Source organism: Dendrobium catenatum, unplaced genomic scaffold, assembly GCF_001605985.2.
Source record: "Dendrobium catenatum unplaced genomic scaffold, ASM160598v2 fragScaff_scaffold_390, whole genome shotgun sequence".
Classification (NCBI taxonomy): Eukaryota; Viridiplantae; Streptophyta; class Magnoliopsida; order Asparagales; family Orchidaceae; genus Dendrobium; species Dendrobium catenatum.
The window spans coordinates 3,365,781-3,385,423 of NW_021318852.1; the positions used below are offsets into that span (position 1 = coordinate 3,365,781).

Below are 19,643 nucleotides of genomic sequence, written 5' to 3' on the forward strand. Positions count from 1 at the left end.
TTATCAAAATAGACCGATTAAAACCATCTAGTAGAGTGTTTGATTCCTTGTACAAATATTCAAGATATCCCCTCAAGAAGTATATAAATACATGTTATTTCTACATATTTAAGAAGGATTTCAAAGGATATAATTATGGGACTTAGAGAGTCACCAAATTGTCTATAAAACCCAAAATTCATCATTGATCGCAACTAATATTCTTCGCCAAATTCACTAGTGACACACTGTTGATTGCTATCAATGCATGCCATCAACCGTCATCGACTAATGCTGACATCCAACATCCATCGTCGCACATTGTTGAACGGCATTGTCATCCGCAAGTCATCATCGATCATTCACCATTGAGCGGTGATGCCTCACAATCACACTTTCTCTTAGTGATATGTCGTCAAAAAATTATTTCGATCGGGCACGAATCTCGTTGCAAAATCAAGTTGAAAACTTTCAAAATTAAAATTGGGACCATCCAAACTCTGATTTCAGCAAACATACAGTCGAACTGAGCGTCTCGGAAATACGAACCCAATGACACCAAAATCAACTCAATCCAAGTCCAAACGGATCAAAATCAAGAGTTAGAAGCGTTGTTGGAAGGTTTGAACCACAATTTGGATTACCAAACTGTTTCCAAACATCACGTGCATATAGTCGAATCGAGCGTCTCGATGAGACGAATCCAACGAGCTCAAGATCACCGAATTCTGATACCACTAAGACCTTTAAATGTCTTAAAAATGGTCCATGATCAAGGGATTCAATATCGACCGTCCATCGAACCACTCCCCTTTTCCCCTTATCTCTCACCTATTTACGGGCTATGCCACTACATAAATCTATAAATAGACCCCTCATTTCTCTTGAAAGAGGATCCAAGCAAGAAGAGAAAAAGAGAAGAAGAGAAGAGAAGGAAGAAGCTCCTCCTCGACCACCGTCGGAATTTCGTTGGACCACCGCCAGAGTTTCGCCGGACTAACAACGGAATTTCGCCAGACCACCACCTAAGGCCCTCACTTTCGTCGGACCACCACCTAAGGCCCTTACCTTCGTCGGACTACCACCTGAGACCCTCACCATCGCCGGCCCACCACCTCAGGCCCTCTCCTTGGTCAGGCCCCGTGGTTTTGCCCTTTTTACAGGGCTTTCCATATAAAAATCTTGTGTTCTCTGTGTGTGAGCTGAATATTTGTGCAACCTTAAGACGTAGTATTATAACTCTATCGCCGTGTATATTCTAGTCCACAACACTTATAGTGAAAAAAGGCTAATCATTTTAACTTAGAAACTATATAATTGAGCTATTTAAATTAGGTCATGCTCTATAATTTTTGTCATTTTTTAGTTTTCAACCTAAAAAATCAAGAGATAACGAGCAAACTTGCAAGTGGGTGGACTGCCACCAAACAAGTAGGTACTGCAGCAGCACCATAATGTAATGTAGCCACGAGAGAAAGAAGATGTGTAGAGGATTCTTTTTCCTTCCACTTATTAATGAATAAAGATTTCAAATATCAACTGCTATTCCTTTTTAATCTTTGATTATATCAAAATGTTACCCCGATCTCTTTATCTCCAAAATTTGAATTTAATTAATCTAATCTCCATATGTTTCTCTTTAAGCTTAACGAAAATTTTAAATTTCTATATGTTCATAAATATAAGTATCTACATCAATCAAAGCATGCATCTGAATGTTCTAATTGCTTTGCTTATTTTCTCTCTCTCATCTATCTTTTGGTTTAAGCGCAAAGTTTTGCTATTATTCCTAAAATTATTCTAAGGCCAAACATTGATCATCCCTAAGACCTTTTGCACGTTATCAAAAGTCAGGAGCTTGGTTAAGGCCATCGTTTAATAAAACTTTACTTCGTCTTCGTTTTGGACGGCTTTCTTATTGCTTCCTGAAGTAGTTTTTTAGTACCAAAATTTTATACTGAAAAGTTGATTTAAGAAGCAATAAAAAAATCGTCCCAAAAAAAACCTTGAGCTGCAGACTCACTCAACTTGAGCTTCAACCATAGACCAGAAATATTACGATCCTAATTGTGAGCCTGGAAGCAAAAATCCATGCTGTTTAAAAAAAAATAAAACAAAACAAAACTCTTGAACTAGCCAATACTCAGTCCTCAAGACTGTTAATGCTTAGCCTTCAATTTGTAATTGGAAGCTCCTCAGATAAAACAAAACTCTTCATCTCTCAGCCAAAACTCCCTAATAACTTAAGACTAAGAACCAGATAAATCAAACAAAGCTAACGATTCCTTCTGTGAATCTACTCCTCAAAACTTGTAGAAAAGGAACAGATCTTCCAAGATGATTGAGGAAGATGATATCTTAGGCTTCGTTTGGGACGGCTTTTTTAGTGCTTTTTAAAACGGAGTTTTAGTACAAAAATAAAAAAAAATTTGTACTAAAACTCCATTTTAGAAAGCAGTAAAAAAGCCGTCCCAAACGAAGCCTTAGGTATCATTTGGGACGGCTTTTTATTGCTTCTCAAAGCAGTTTTTTTCTTAAAAAATTTTACTTTTCTTATTAGAAATCTGCTTTAAGAAGCAGCAAAAAAAAGTAAGCCTTAATTGAGGAACAATTATTACGTCCTCCGACCGAATGTAGAGAAACATTCGGTCGCAGGCAAAAATCGCGCGGTATCGAGGTGTACCGAATTTTTCGGTACCGCGCAATAATAATAATAATAATAATAATAATAATAATAATAATAATAATAATAATAATAATAATAAGCATTAAAATTGAAGGCGTAAAAATTATGGACGCTACTCTAACAGACAAAAGAGAATTACATCATTTATGCATAAATAAATGAAAGAAGAGATTGAAACATTCAAGCCAAAGAAAAAGAGGCCCAAATCATCAAACCACTAGTAATAATATTAAAATTTTTACACTTGCAAAAAATAAATTTTCATCAAAAGAAAGTCAACGCAACCTAAGGGAGCAACTGAGTTAAGTCGGCTTGTGATATGACTCGAGCTCGAGCTCGAACAGCCCACTACTCGACTTGCAAGCTCGTCGAGCAGCTCGTAGATAAAATCTCCAGCGGGAAAATGAAATCGCCAGCGGGAAACAACAGCGACATGCAAAACTTGTATCTCGAATGGATCTTAGGCATTCCATTTGACCCATACAGTTTGCGTGTGCAATCCACTGAGCAGGAGAGGCATGGAGTTCAGTTCGTGCCATCTAGACAGACGGATGCTGGCATGACGGACATATTGGGCTCGAACTGCCGCTCGAGCAACTCGATGAGCTTTTTTTTCCTCAGTCGAGTAGAGCTCTACTCGACTCAAGTTCGAGCTCGAGCTCAGTATTCGACGTGCAGTCTAGCTCGACTCGACTCTTTTACAACCCTAACTCAAACCACGTAGTTTTTATGAAAGTTTATTGATAAAAAATAAATATTCATAAAAACTAAGAACCCACACATTCTTTTTCTTCTTCAGATCATGTGCAAGGTAATCTGTAAGTTACAATGAAACAGCTCATGAAGCACTTCGCAGATATAATAATTGGTTTAAGGCAGTTGGTGACATAAGCAAAGGTGGTAATTTATCTTCTGACCTACAGAAGAAACAAATAATATAAAAGCATTTGATAGATCTGTTTAACAGCATAGATTTATCTGTTCAAAATCTCACTTCTTAATTTATTCCATAAGGAAAAAAAAAAAAAAAAAAAAAGGAATGATTTGCTGAATGAATAATGAACATTTTCCTTACTTCAAAGAACAATATGTATAGGGGAATCAGGGAAACAATATATGTTTTTATTTTTATTTATGTTATACTATTATATTGATGCAATTCATGTCATGTCCTATATATTCAATAAATGATAAAACGTTAATACTCGATATTTATTGTTATGTAGAGATTTTAAGATTTTTTTAGGTAAGAAATATAGGAATTAAGAGTTAAAAGTTTTAAGTTCAAGTTCATTAATTTATTTGTTATGAGACCTGATATGTCATCAAAAAATTATCTTGATCAGGCACGAATCTCTAGACAAAAATCAAGTTAGAAACTTCAAAAATTAATTAAAATCTAGGATCATCTGAACTCTGATTTCAGCAAATTTACAGTAGAACTGAGCATCTCTGAAATACAAACCCAACGACACCAAATTCAACTCAAACCGAGCCCAAATGAATTTGAATCAAGGACCCGAAGCATTGTTGGAAAGTTCAAACCACAATTTGAGTTACCAAATGGTTTCAAACATAACGTGCTTATAGTCAAATCGAGCGGATCGACGAGAGGAATCCAACGAGCCCAATATCGCTGAATTACAACATCATTAAGACCTTCAAAAGTCTGATGAACGGTACACGATCAAGGCATTAATTATCGGCCGTCCATCCAACCACTCCCCATTTATCCCTGGTCTCTCACCTATTTATAGACCATGCCACTCAAAAACTATAAATAGTCCCTCATTTCTCTTAAGAGGGGACCTAAGCAAAAAACAGAAGAGAAGAAGGATAGAAGAGAAGAAACTCCTCCTCGACCACCACCGCCGGAATTCTGCTAAAGCGACATCGGAATTCTACCTGACTTCCAAATGATGCCGAAATTCCGCTCGACTTTCCAAGTGACATCGGAATTCCGCCCGACCTCCAAGTGACGCCAGATCGAGTTTCACCCAAACTCCAAGTGACGTCAGAGTTCTGCCTAAATACCATCTAACTCCGGAGTTCTCCTCGGTCGCAGCTGGCTGACATCGGACTTCTACCCGATGTCGGAGCTTCGCTTGTCTCCAAGTTTCTACCCGACGCTGAACTTTTGCCTGTCGTCGGACTTTCACCGGACATCTATCCGATGTTGGATTTCTTTCCATTGCTGAATTTCTACCTGACGCCGTCCTTATGACTTTCGTCATCAGACAACGGTCCTTCTGACTTACGTCGCCCACCGACTAGTCTTTCTAACCTCTGTCGCCCGCCGACTACGGTTCTTCTGACATACGTCACCCATCGACTATAGCCATTCCGATCTTCACCGCCTGCCGACTACGGTCCTTCTAACTTATGTCGCCCATCGATTACAGTCCTTCCGACCTTCGTCGCCCGTCGACTACAGTCCTTCTGATTTACGTCGCCCACCGACTATGGTCCTTCTGACTTACGTCGCCCACCGACTATAGTCCTTCTGACCTCCATCACCCGCTGACTACGGTCCTTCCGACTTACGTCGCTCACTGACTACAGTTCTTCTGAGCTTCGTCGCCAGACAACGGTCTTCATGACTTCCGTCGCCCACCAACTACGATTCTTCTAACCTCCATCACCAGATTATGGTCCTTCTGACCAAACGAACACGTCAACAATAATTCTTTGTATTCCCACCATGTAATGTACTCTATAAGATGTACATCAAGCTAAAGCCTTCCCCCAAAGAAGAGCCTCATTTGTAATCGGCTGCAAATAATAGTGGATTCATTCAAACTGGCTAGGCCCCGTGATTTTTTCTCATTTTTAGGGGTTTTCCACGTAAAAATCTTGGTGACTCTAGTGAATGCTACACCCTCTCTTTTATTTGATTGCATGCTGAATTTTCGTACATTGCTAAGACATTAAACTTTATATTTCTCTACCGCCGCGAATACTCCATGACACAACAAGGCCATTAATTAGATAATATTATTAGAATTTTTTTTGTTCTCCACAAATATCTGAGTTTAAAAAAAAAAGTGGCATATGGATAAGTTCTTATGTATATAATTTTATATGTAAGTTTTAGAATGAAAAAGATTCTGAATAAATTTTAGTCTTGAGAACATCATCTAGGCATTATATATACATCATTGTAGTAAGATTCCTAACATAATTAACCATAATTTTATAGAAATTATGTGATAATTAACTATCATAGATAATTTAATATTGATATATCACTATAAAATTTATTCAATTAAGTACAGATCTTGATGTAATTTTTAGATCTCAAAATCTCCCCAATATTTGAGAAAACACTTCTAAAGTAGGCATCGAGATCATTTGAGCACAATTTTAACTAAATTTCTATTTGAAACAAGCGGCTTAACGAAAAAAAATTGATATGATTGCATAAGGTGCTACAGTTGGAAACACACAGAGGTAGGAACGAGCACTTATCAAGAGGAATGGTCAATGAAAAAGGAGAAAGGAGGTGAGAGGGCTATTAGGAGCCAACAATGGTTGAAACGTACTTGTAGAGTCACAAGTGAGCATCAAGGGGAGCAAGGATAGTTATAATGTCAGCAGTCAAAAAGGGGGCAAATTATTACGTTCGGTGTTCGGATTCATCCGGACATCAATCCAGACGCAACACGTCACCAAAATATACTGGGACTCAGTGTATTCAGGTGATGTGGCACGTCTGAATTGGGTGTCTAGATGTCCGATGACCGGACGTAATAATTCGCCCAAAAAGGGACAGAAGAATGAAAAAAGATATTAAGGCAATTGAGTTTGATTTATTTACTATTTATGATTGGTCGTGACGTCTGATCACAAAACCAGTCATGAATAAACATTGTCCCGTGGTGTCTTTTAATTTTTTTTTTAATGATATTAAGATTTAAGGCTGATTTGTTCCATTATATTTTCAAAATTTAATTTTAATTAGGCTTTATTTGTCGCAACTTTTCTTATTGCTTTTTAAAGTGCTTTTTAATACAAAAATTTTTTGAAATAGAAATTTTTATATTAGAAAGCATTAAGAAAGCTTCCCCAAACGAAGCCTTTTAAATCACATTTAATTATTATGTTTGTGTTAAATTTATATATTCGTTACTAATAGTTTGAAAATAATATTGTGCTCATTTGTGTTATTGGTTTTTGATGCAGAACATGTAAGAAGGAAGTATGAATGAAATTTTTGGAATTGAAATAGTATTTTCATTGTTTTTAGGTATTAGAGCTGTTTAGCTCTTAGAGTTATTTTCTCTCCTCATCTATTTAGAGTAGAAGATTAATTTATTAAATCATTGTGTTGAACGAATTGTTGCTCATATTAAATAAATATATCAGGGAGATATCGCTCTTAAAATCTTATGCTGTGATGCTTAGAAAATTTTCTGGGAAAGAGAATTTTACATAGAAAATTCAACACACCACACGTAAACAAAATAGAAAAATACATGACATCATTTAAAACAAATTCTGAAAAAAAAAAAAAAAAACATACAGAAAATTTTAATATGAGCATGACATCATTTTAATATTTATATATATAAATTTTGCAACAGTTAAAAGCCATCACAACGCAATAGTATTGTAGCTATGTTAGGCGACGACAGTTCTAACTCGTGTATTGTAGGAGTCGTTGAAATCACTAAAAGTTTAAAACATTTCCCAACAATTTTAAAACTGCTGTGAAAAGCTGCATTCCAATAGGTTATTTGAAAGATCATTTCCTTCACAATTCTGCTTTTTTATTTCAGAAACATATTATAGATAAATATGTAATATAGATCGAATTGTAGGAGAGTTATGTGTAGAATTTGATTGTGTCGATCAATTGAGTTGTACTGTTGACTTAGACCTCAATTTTGCCAATTGAGCTTGCCGAGGAGCCTCCCCTGATTGGGGCTCGAGTATTTTGCCCCCATATTTTTTTTTTCTTATAGTAGTACAATGCTGTGAAGCTATACATTAGAGTACTGCAACGCTATGCACTTGTATGGTGCAGTATCGTAAGATGCAGTGCGACAGCTCTATAATCTTGAATTGAAGACCGAGAACACAGCGCTACGGCACTACAAATTCGATTAGAGACAGAGAGTGGAGCACCACAATGCTCTAAACTCCGGCGTTGCAACAGGACAAGTCAGCCTGTGTAGTTTTCTTTTTCATTTTTTATGTTTAATTTAAAAGGGTCGAGCACATTTATGTTGTAAAAGTATATCTATTTGTTAGTTCTATAAGAAAACGTTGTGAAGAAGTGAAGTGAGACTATGAGAGAGTGAGGGAGAGAAAGAGATTTATCCAATTTCTTTTATTTTCATTGTGAGTTTTTTAGTATGATGTAACTCCATATTTTTTTTTCCTGATTTTAATTTTTTTTCACTCAAAATTTTGGCATTCATTTTCGCTGTTTTTTTTTTTTTCGTTTTACTTCCCAATAGGACAACTCCTCCCATTAGAGAGTTGTTGATAAGACAAATTGACAAGCTGCTCAGGCGTTACTCGTTAGTATCGTTAGGCAATTTCATTGCAACACAACTGTGATGCCCCAGAATCAAATAGTGAAAGGATTCGTCTGACATTCTGATCGAACTCCATTCCAGTTGCCTTGCTCGGACCTGAAAATTTAAACCACATATAATGAGCTTACAAAGCCCAGCAGGTCACCAAAGCCTACAACTGAAATCAAAGCACGGCGATGCTATCAATATGCAGGTCAATAAAATCAAGTCAATCAATGGTCAATGAGTCTATGCAATGCGGAAATCCGTCGTCAATGAAATCAAGTCTATACAACGGAAATCAAATCAGCAGTAAAAACATCGATAAATCAATACGTCTCAGCAATCAAATCAATAAGTGCTCCTAGTCAATGTCCAATCAACGTAGTAATGTCTATCAATCTATACTATCTATACTATCAGGTCAATCAACCGTGTCGTCTAATCAATTCATCGAATCTATATCATCTATTCAATCAATATAAATCTATATCATCTGTCGAATCAATAAAGAAATCCGTAAAGCTCAAAATCAATGCCTCAATCAAATCTCTACAGTCTCTATTCACTTCAGCTCCCCCATTACTCTTATAAATAGTAGCCTTCACCTCCGTAGGAATAGGTTCTTTTTGGACACATTCACTCTTCACATGCCCGATCATCCCACACTCAAAACAAAAGTTAGATACCTTTTCATACTCCACATTTTGGAAAAACCTTCCAGAAATTCTATCCACCCATACCCCCAACGGAAGAGGTTGATCGAGCTTCACCCTTACACATACTCTTGCAAATTCCCTCCTCCCCCATTGGAACATAGTCCCATCCATCATTAATGGTTTACCAATCCTTGAAGCAATTCTTGCCACATTTACTTCATCCCAACATTGCAATGACAAATGTGGAATTCTAACCCAAATTGGAGAGGTTAGCCCCTTCATGGATAAAGAAGAAAACTCAACAATCCATCTCTCCATCCCTACTATATGCTCATTAACAACTCATGGACCGCCTGAAAGAACTACTTCCTCCATCTCTTCCAATTTTAAAAGAACATAAAAACCATCCCCTGCTTAGAGAGGTAAAGTGAAATTACCCAAAATGTCTCCATTGCCTCCTTATTTCCCAAACTACCAAATGGGATGGCAATTCTTTTCCAAACACCTTTATTACCAACGAATTCAACAGCTTCGTTCAATTCAAAATTTCTAGTTCCTTATTCAACCTCACAACCTTACCATCTTCTGACAAAAAACACTTCTTCTTCTTTGAAATCAAGTTTGATATAAGGCTTGTTACTCCAAGGATTAATATTACCCATACTAACAGTAGTATTCAGCATCTCATTAGACACCTTAGCCACACTCGATGCATTACACTCGCTCACCAAAGAATGAATATTATTATTAACCAAATTCGGTGAATTCAAATTTATCACACTGTGTCCAGGGGTTGCATTTGAATTCCTAAATCTGTTAACAAAATTTTTCATTCTTGATGACGACACAGTTGGATCAATCGAGTTTAAGGAAGAGAAAACTTTCTCAATTCTAGGAGTAACATTAACCCCAGATTCAACAATTGCTTTACCTTTGCCCTCCAAATGCTTGTTCATCTTGGGCACTACATCTGAAACCTCTTTGATCACCAAGGGACCTTGCTATTTTAACAACTGGTTCTTAGAACTCTGTTTGGATTTCAAAAATAGCGAACCATTACCTTTCAAATCTAACTTCAAATTACCTACAAAAGACAGCGACCTTGTCACCGGGGCCTGTGCATGCCGGCAGCACTCCGCCGCCATCGTCCCCACCTATTCCTGATAAACAGGAACGAATTCCGGGAACGAGAAAATTTGAATTTTCAGGAGTTTCTCTCTTTAACGGGAGTTTCTCTCTCTATATGATTATTTTAGCCAAGATGCATAGATAAAAGACATGTAATGAGTATGTAATGAGTGCATAGTGGTTGTATAATGATTTATGACTTTATGAAGTCCTGGCGAGTATACTGAGCATGTTATGGAGTTCGTTAGGTGAATAGTTTTGATGGATATCTGAATATGTAAATACATTAAACATAACTCTCCTTGGCCTATTGGTTGAGAGCTTAGGCTTCCAACTAAGAGGTTCAAGGTTCGAGTCTATGTGTATGCGTTGTGTGTGTGAGTTTGCCTTAAATGGCCTAAATGTCCCAAAAAAAATTTCATTGCATACAGGGCCAGCGGGACTATTTCCCTTACGATATTCCATTGAGAGTGCAGTTTGGATCGCAGACCCTGCTTAGCCCAATTTAGGTTTCGTTTGAGATGATTTGATTACTATTTTTAAAATAAATTTTTATTTAAAAAATATATTAAATTATTTTTTTTACTAAAATATTGTTTCAAAAAATAATTAAAAAATCATCCTAAATGAAATCTTATATGTCAGCCTCAAATGCTTACCATCAAATTTCAATCTCCTTCGTATCTTATTTTTCAGAATTTATTAGTTACATCAAAATTGATATTATATTATATTCTAATATATGAAATATAATCATTATGGGGTATTCAAATACATATAAAAAATATTATTAAGACTAATTTATCTAAAATAAATCATCTTTTCATATATGACATTTTGATGATATTTAGATGTTAAAATGTTAATTATAAATAAATATAAAATTTTTTATGATAGATATAAACATACATAAATAGATAAATGAAATCATTATAAACTTTTTTAAAAACGAGAAGAGATAAAGCTTGTTTGTTTTAGCTTCAACAATTCTACAATTATATTTAAGTGCCATGAAATTTTTTTCATAGGACCAAAGCCGACGCTTGTGAGCTGCATGAGGATGAAGAATAATTCAAAAGCTGATTTTTTTTTTTTTTTTATGATGTTTGATGAAATAGTCTAACTTAATTAAAAATAAATAAATAAAAGTAAATAACTTAAATATGATAATAAATCCGTAGTAATAAAAAACAATATTAAAAATAAAATTACAAAAAAGAGGCCGACTCCAAAGAAACTCAGTTGAGAAAGAGCTGGGAAGATAACTTTGAAAATTATAGTGGAAGATTGTGGCTAACATATTTTCTTACTGTTTTTTAAAAATGATTTTTTTAATTAAAGATTTATTTTAAAAAACAGAAAAAAAAAATTATCCGAAATCATGAAAACTTTGCTACCAATGATCCATATGTCTTAGAGAGACAAATAAAAAAATAAATATAAAAAGAATCTTTCAATAATGAGATGGAAGAAATTTCCAAGAGTCGATGATTTTAAAGATTAAGAAGTATAATTTTTATGGAAACTAATAAAAATTCACAATTTATCATCTTCCCGTGATCAACTCATAATAACAAATTATAAATAAACAACTTTGAAAAAAAAAATATTTAAATTGAACGAAGAACAATTTTCATGCATCCTCTCCGTCCTATAAAATAGAGCTGAAATCTCCACAACAATTACCAGCATTGTAAACGACTGAAGATCTCTGGAAACCCAACCATGGTTTCTTCCATCCCTTCTTCCCTTGCAATCTCTCTTCTCATTCTTTCAACAACTTCCTTCCTTCCTCTATCTGTATACGGCGCGGGAGGCTTTTCTGTAGATCTCATTCATCGCGACTCGCCGAGATCTCCGCTATCCGATTCCAGCTCCACCCCTTCCTCCCGACTCAAAGCCGCCATAGAACGCTCTTTCTCCCGCGCCAACTACTTCGGTAATGCCATTCAAAGAAATATCCCCTCCGTTTTTGCATCTTCCCCATCTGCTTCCGACAACTTGTACTCCGGCATCAGCTCGAATAGTTCCGAGTATTTGATGAGCTTCTACGTTGGATCTCCGGCGAAGGAGGTTCTAGCCATCGCAGACACCGGCAGCGACCTTATTTGGATCCAATGCAAGCCTTGCGAACAATGTTACCCACAAACCATCCCTCTATTCGACCCGCAAGCCTCCTCCACCTACAAAGTGGTTTCCTGCAAAGCTGATTTCTGTTCAGCCCTGTCAAGGGAAAGCTGCGGCAAGAAATCCGAATGCGAGTACAACTACGCCTACGGAGACGGATCCTTCGTCGATGGCTTTCTCTCCACAGAGACTTTGAGCTTTGACTCGACTGGTGGACGTCGCGTTCAAGTACCTTCAACGCTCTTCGGCTGCACCCATCTTAGCAATGGCACCTTCAGCGATGGCTCTGGAATCGTCGGTCTCGGTGGCGGGCAGCTCTCTCTAATCCGGCAGCTCGGGTCCTCCATCGAAAGCAAATTCTCCTACTGCCTACCCTCTATGTCCCAGAGCTCTGTCACCAGCCGACTCAATTTTGGCTCTAGTGGTTTTGTCTCAGGCTCTAATTCTGTCTCAACGCCGCTTATTCCAGGCAACCCTGACACCTTCTACTTCCTTCACCTCGACCAGATCAGCGTGGGTGCGCAGGGATCCGTCCTTGTGAACCCGTCAATGAAGGCGGCCATTAACGCTCATCAAGGCAACATAATCATCGACTCCGGCACACCACTCACTTTCATTGATAACGAGACGCTGCAATCAGTTGCAAATAAAGTTGCGAGCAGTGTGAGTTTTCCGAAGGTGGCAGATCCGAACGGTGTCTTCAGTCTCTGCCTTGATGTGTCTGGCTCTGGAGGCGACGCCAAGCTCCCTGACATTACATTTCACTTCTCCGGTGGTGCACCGGTTGTTCTGCATGAATACAATACGTTTGTGGAAGTTGCAGAGAACACGCTGTGCTTGGCTTTGATATCTAGTGATATTGATGGTATAGGAGTTAACATATTTGGTAATATCGCACAGCAGAATTTTCATATTGGGTATGATCTCCGCGCCATGAAACTCACCGTAGCGCCTGCGGATTGTGCCAATATGTGAAGATGATATGCGTAATTAATAAAGCACTACGTAATTAATAAAGCACTACCTTGGCGGTTAAAATGATATATTATTTCATGATGAGATTGATGCACCTTATTTCATTTAATGATGCTTTTGCAAATTTGGCTTTTCTATATGAAACACAGCAGGCATCTCTTTAGAGATGATAAGTACAAACGAACAACTGGACATAAATGATAATTTCTGGGTGGGCATTCATCAAATGCTCATGAACTTTTTTTTTTTTTAAAGAAAAATTTTCAGAAGGCTTACCCGTTGATAAAAAAAAACATATTACAAGTCCTTAAAGGAGATCAATTACTCGCTAAGCTTGAAAGAGCTACATCAAAAAAGAAAGAAAAAAACCTATGAGCCATCGATCTCCATTAATTACAAAAATCAAAATGAAACCTAAGTATTAAAAAAAAAGAAAAAACTAGGGGTGGCAACTGGCAAGGAGCCAACCCCAAAAATTATCGTGGAGCAAAGGAAAAATAGTCAAAACCACCTGCAAAATAGTAGTTGTTGTAGAAGATGAAAATAGAGTAACCCAGCCGCTCCAAATGGGGGAACCAAAGGAAACCAACAACTCAATAGAGCCAATAGAATGAAAGCTCAGCAACACCCAGCCATCAACGATTTCCGTAACCTCCATATCAATTGGACAGTAAAAAAGCCAAACTTTTTTGCAACTGAAATCACCATCTTTGGACAGCTTACAAAAAAAATCAGATCCTTAGAATTAAGGTTCAAAGGGATCTTGCAAATATGATGATCAGCAAGAGTATGGGGGATAACCTCCATAAGCCTAGTAGGGGACTAACCACCATCAATAATGAATTCAGAGGCTTTTAATGAGGAAATAGAATGAGTATTTAGATGAGAGTCAATAGACCATGTGTCTAACCAATCATCCTGCCATAAATAAGAAGAATCAGTTCCAATTCCCCATTGTATAATAGATTCGGCAACCCATTTAATTTGACATAATCTTTTCCACGCTGGAGAGTACCCTTTGCACTACAGGAAAAATGCTGAAAACCGGCGGCTTTTTCCGGCGGTTAGGCTAGATTTACCGGCGGTTTTTAATGGTATCGGCGGTCTAACGGCGGTTTGTAAACCGTCGGAAAAAATGGCGTAGGAAACCATTTCCGACGGCTTGTTACCCCGGTATTTGACATTTTTCCTGTAGTGTTGCTTAAAAAAACGAGAGATGGATGAATGCCCTTATAATATTTGAGATGCATGAAGTTGGCTCACAAAGACTCAATCTTCCTGAATTTCCACCAAAGTTTCACCGAAAAGACTTCGATTAAATCATGAATCGACTCACAACCTAATCCACCTTCATGGAAAGGACCAGAGCAATTACCCCACTTAGCCCAATGAATTTTTTTGGAAATAGCACTGGAACCCCAAAAAGATTTATTGATAATTATCTCTAATTTGTTACAAATGGAGAGTGCAGGGTTAATATATTGAAAAAGATAAACATGAATCGAGCATAAAACACTTCTTATGAGAATAAGAAAAAAAAAATTTTTGATTCAAGATAGAAACCCATTGAACAACCTATAAGGATGGTAATCGAGTTTTAAGATGCTTGATGAAGAATTAAACGTGCATGGTTTAAGTTACAATGAAAGAAAACATGAAGCCTAACAAAAGAAAGTAGTAGCTCTTTTAGTTTTTTTTTTTTTTTTTTTTTTTTTTTTTTTGGGGGAAAAAAAATTTTTTTTTTTTTTTTTTTTTTTTTTGAGGGGAAAAAAAAGTTCTCGTTCTTTTAGTTACGCTCTTGAGAACGATTAATTATTATGTGCGGAAGTCGAACGTCATCTGGAGATCAAACAATTAAGATGTGCGACATCATCCCTATGCTCGGTACCGTGCCTCGCTACTGCTCAATACAGCGGCTCAGTACCGCTAACATACACGCATTATGATTGATCTCTGGATGACATTTTGCGTCCGATCTCCGCGCAGAATAATTTATTACACAATATGATATGCACATCAGCATGGTCAGGCAAATACCAACATCTTTACTATAATATAAAATTAAAATTTTCTATCTAATTTTTTTCATATCAGTACTTCTAATTAAGATTTTAGAGTTTGTTATGCTCCCCAAAAAATTGATATATTAACTTTGTGCAGACTTGTGCTCGTAGTTACTATGAAAAAAAAGTAATAATTGAAGAAAGAGTGTACCACAATTGATCATGCGAAACATGTAATAAGCTGAATGCCGTCACCATAATATTTAGTTCATAGAATAATTTTATATGATTAAATATTTTACTTCATTTAAAGAATTACAAAATAATGGAATATCTTGAAGTAAATTTCTAGTTTTCTCATCAAAGTTAATTAAGAGCAGCCCTCTATAGTGATTTGTTGGGAAGTAAATCACTCAATAAAACAAATAAAAAAAGAAATTGTCATTTGCACATCATCTTCTATATACGAATTCTTCTCTTTCAACCATTACTTATTCTTTGGGGATTTATCTGAAACATTAATTTAGGGGTTCGAGTTTACACCGTAAACTTAGCGGGTAATAATTAAAACAATCAATATAAATGTTCTTTAATATGCATCATATCATTTCTTAATTTTATTTCATTCATTAAGTAATTTATACATCTACGGTCATTTTATTTTAAAACATTTTAAATCATTTTGAAACTTTAATATTTCCTTTTCTCATTTAATTTGACAGGAGCACCGTCTCAATGTAACCAAAGATACAACCTTTTTCATTTATTTCTTTTTTCCATTTTCATGACCTTTTTCTTTTTACGTGCATGAGTATGACGTCCCCAGCCAGTAACATAAGGGGTAAACTCTTGTAGTTTCCATACATATCATTTTCCTTTTATCTTGAACATTTTTATTCATTTCATATGTCGTTTCTTTATTTGCATATTTCCTTCATACATGCATGTACCATAACATCCTGCTTTATTCATATTCATAAATTCATTCATGTTGTTTGATTCTTTCATTTTCTGTTGTAATAATATTTACAATTATTTATGCATTTAATCTTTCAACATTTCACACATGATAGTCTTTAAAAATAAAACCTTGAAAACAATATTATAATACAAAATATTGAATTTCATAATTATAATTACCCACTTTAAACTTTTCAGGCCTTCAATGCTTAGTATAATCTCGAATCAATTTCCCTCTTTATTGTTGGATCATCGCGGGATCAACTCTTACAACTTGATCTCTCCCTTCCTAAAACCTTAAATTCATACAATAACTTTCATAAAAAAAGTTAATCACAAAAATTTAACTAAAATCATTCTATGGAGAAATTACTTACAAATTGAAATCTCCAAATTCTTCTTCCTTTCTAAAATTCCTTCCCTTTGTGTTCAATTCCTTTTTCTTCTATGAAAAGTATTTCTAGGTTTAGATGAAATAGAATGAGATAATTTATATAAAAAAGGGGAGAAAATTTTTTACGAACCTCCCTATTCCTTCTCTCTCGGTCGTTCCTCTCATTCATTGAAATTTCCTTTTTCTTCTATGAAAAGTATTTCTAGGTTTAGACTTCAATTTTGCCAATAAAACTCACCGAGTGGCCTCCCCTTGATTGGGGCTAGGGTATTTTGCCCCATTTTTTATATAGTAGTACAACACTGTGACGCTATATATTAGAGCGCCGCAACGCTATACACTTGTACACTGCAGTATCATAAGATACAATGTGACAGCTCTATAATCATGAATTGAACATTGAGAACACAGCGCTGCGACACTACGAATTGGATTAGATAGAGAGTGTGTGTGTGGAGCACCACAAATGCTCTAAACTCCGGCGTCGCAACACTACAAGTTGGGCTGTGCAATTTTCTTTTTTATTTTTTATGTTTAACTTAAATGGGTCGAGTCCATTTTTGTTGTAAAAGTATATCTCTTTGTTAGTTCTAAAAGAGAATATTGTGGAGAAGTGAAGTGAGACAATGAGAGAGTGAGAGAGAGAAAGAGATATGTACAATTTCTTTCATTTTCATTGTGAATTTTTTAGTATGATGTGGCATCATAATTTGAGATATCACTTTTCATGAAGTTTTAAGAAAGATGAAATAACGATTTTATAATTGCTAATTGTTTGTGTCATGCGAAATTAATAAGTAATTAATTAAATTTATTTAATATTTATTAATTAATCGATGGGCAATGCTTGTCATGTTTGCGTTGGCATGACATGTGCATGACACGTGCAAGCGTGAGGATCACTATTGGCTCACGTGTCAAGCCCATCTGCTTGGATAGGCCATGTATGATATCATATGGGACCCATGCATCATGCAACTCAAGATTATGTTAATTTTATGTAACGTTAAATATCAAATTTGTTGCATGCATTTTAATATATTTATTACATTTATATAAACATTCAAATATTTGCATAAATTTGCATATTTGAAAATTTTAATAAAATTTCAAATATTTGCATAAATGTAAGCTTGAAATTGCATATGAAGCATGATTTGCTATGACAATATCTATTGTTGCGTCCAGGAGTATTCGCGGCGGTAGAGAAATATAAGATTTAACATCTTAGCGTTGAACGAAAATCCGGCACGCAATCAGATAAAGAGAGAGGGTCTAACATTTATGAGACACCAAGATTTTTACGTGGAAAACCCCTGAAAGGGGGAAAAAATCACAGGGCCTAGCCCAATTTGAATGAATCCACTAGTATTGTAGTTGATTACAAATAAGGTCCTTCCTTGGTGGAAGGTCTTAGCTTGATGTACATCTTATGGAGTACATTACATGATGTTAATACAAAAAGTCATTGTTAACATGTTCATTTGGTCAGAAGGACCGTAGTCGGAGGGCGACGGAGGTCGGAAGACTTGTAGTCGGTGGGCGACGTATGTCAGGAGGACTGTAGTCGGTTGGAAACGGAGGTCGGAAGGACTGTAGTCGGCGGGCGACATAAGTCAGGAGGACTGTAGTCTGCGGGCGATAGAGCTCGGAAAGACTGTAGTTGCAGACGACGTAAGTCAGGAGGACCGTAGTCGGCGAGCAACCGAGGTCGGAAAGACTGTAGTCGGCGGGCGACATAAGTCAGGAGGACCTTAGTCGACGGGTGACGGATGTCGAAAAGACTGTAGTCGGCGAGCGACGTAAGTAAGGAGGACCGTAGTCGGCTGGCGACGGAGGTCAGAAGAACTTTTGTTTAACGACGAAGATCAGAAGGACGACGTCAGGTGGAAGTCCAACAAAGGAAAGAAATTCATCTTTGCATAGACATCCAGCGAAGTCCAATAACCGGCAGAAGTCCGGCATCGGGTGGCAGGACGAACTCTGGCGATGGTCGAGGAGGAGACGATTCTCCTTTTCCCCTTTCTCCTCTTCTTCTATTCTTCTTCTCTCTCTTCACTTGAGTCCCCTTTGTGTAGAATGAGGGTTTTATTTATAGTTTTTATGGAGTGGCATAGGTCGTAAATAGGTGTGAGATCATGGGCGAATAGGGAGTGGTTCGAATGGACGGCCGATATTGAACCCCTTCGATTGTGCGCCGTTCGTTGGACACTTCGAGGCCTTAATGATGTCGGAATTCGGCGATCTTAGGCTCGTTGGATTTGTCTCGTCGAACCGTTCGATTCGAGTTTAAGCTCGTCAAAATCGGAGACCGTTTAGTAACTCAAATTGCTGTTTAAACCTTCCAACAGCGCTTCGGGTCCTTGATTCGAACTCATTTGGACTCGGATTGAGTTGAATTTGGTGTCGTTGGGTTCGTATTTCCGAGACGCTCAGTTTGACTGTAAGCCAGCTGAAATCGGAGTTCGGGTGCTCCCAAAATTAATTTTTGAAGTTTCCAACTAGCTTTTGCCTCGAGATTCGTGCCCGATAAAGATATATTTTTTTTTGTGACATTTAGGCCATATAAGGCAAACTCACACACACAACGCATACACAAGGACTCGAATCTTGGACCTCTTAGTTGGAAGCCTAAGCTTTCAACCAATAGGCCAAGGAGAGTTGTGTATAAAGATAATTTTTTGGAGCACGTATCAATGATAATAAATCCGTAGTAATCAAAACAATATTAAAAATAAAATTAAAAGAAAGAGGCCGACACCAAAGAAACTCAGTTGAGAAAGAGCTGGAGAGATAACTTAGAAAATCATAGAGTGGAAGATTTCGTTTGAGGATCATTTTCTTACTGTTTTTTTAGTATAAAAAAAGTTTAATTAAGTTTTTTGAATTAGAAATATATTTTAAAAAACAGAAAAAAAATTTTATCCCAAATGAAAACTTTGCTACCAATGATCCATATGTCTCAAATAAAAAAAATAAAAAATAATAAGAATCTCTCAATGATGAGATGGGTGAAATTTTCAAGAGTCGATGATTTTAAAGATTAAGAAGTATAATTTTTATGGAAACTAATTAAAATTCACAATTTATCATCTTCCCGCGATCAACTCATAATAACAAATTACAAATAAAGAACTTTGAAAAAAAAATATTTAAATAGAACGAAGAACAATTTTCATGCATCCTCTCCCTCCTATAAAATAGAGCTGA

The 19,643-nt window shown here is 36.5% G+C and overlaps 1 protein-coding gene across 1 annotated transcript; it reads left to right on the plus strand.

The window, feature by feature from the left end:
- Positions 1 to 11,699: 11,699 nt before the first annotated feature.
- LOC110093730 (aspartic proteinase CDR1-like) lies at positions 11,700 to 13,076 on the plus strand. The gene has a single exon (XM_020818710.2). It carries the CDS (start codon positions 11,700 to 11,702, stop codon positions 13,074 to 13,076), a length of 1,377 nt encoding a protein of 458 aa, XP_020674369.2.
- The last annotated feature ends 6,567 nt before the right edge of the window (positions 13,077 to 19,643 follow it).

Bases quoted from the DNA above. Each gene is read 5' to 3' on its own strand.
- LOC110093730 (XM_020818710.2), top strand. From the start codon at position 11,700: ATGGTTTCTTCCATCCCTTCTTCCCTTGCAATCTCTCTTCTCATTCTT.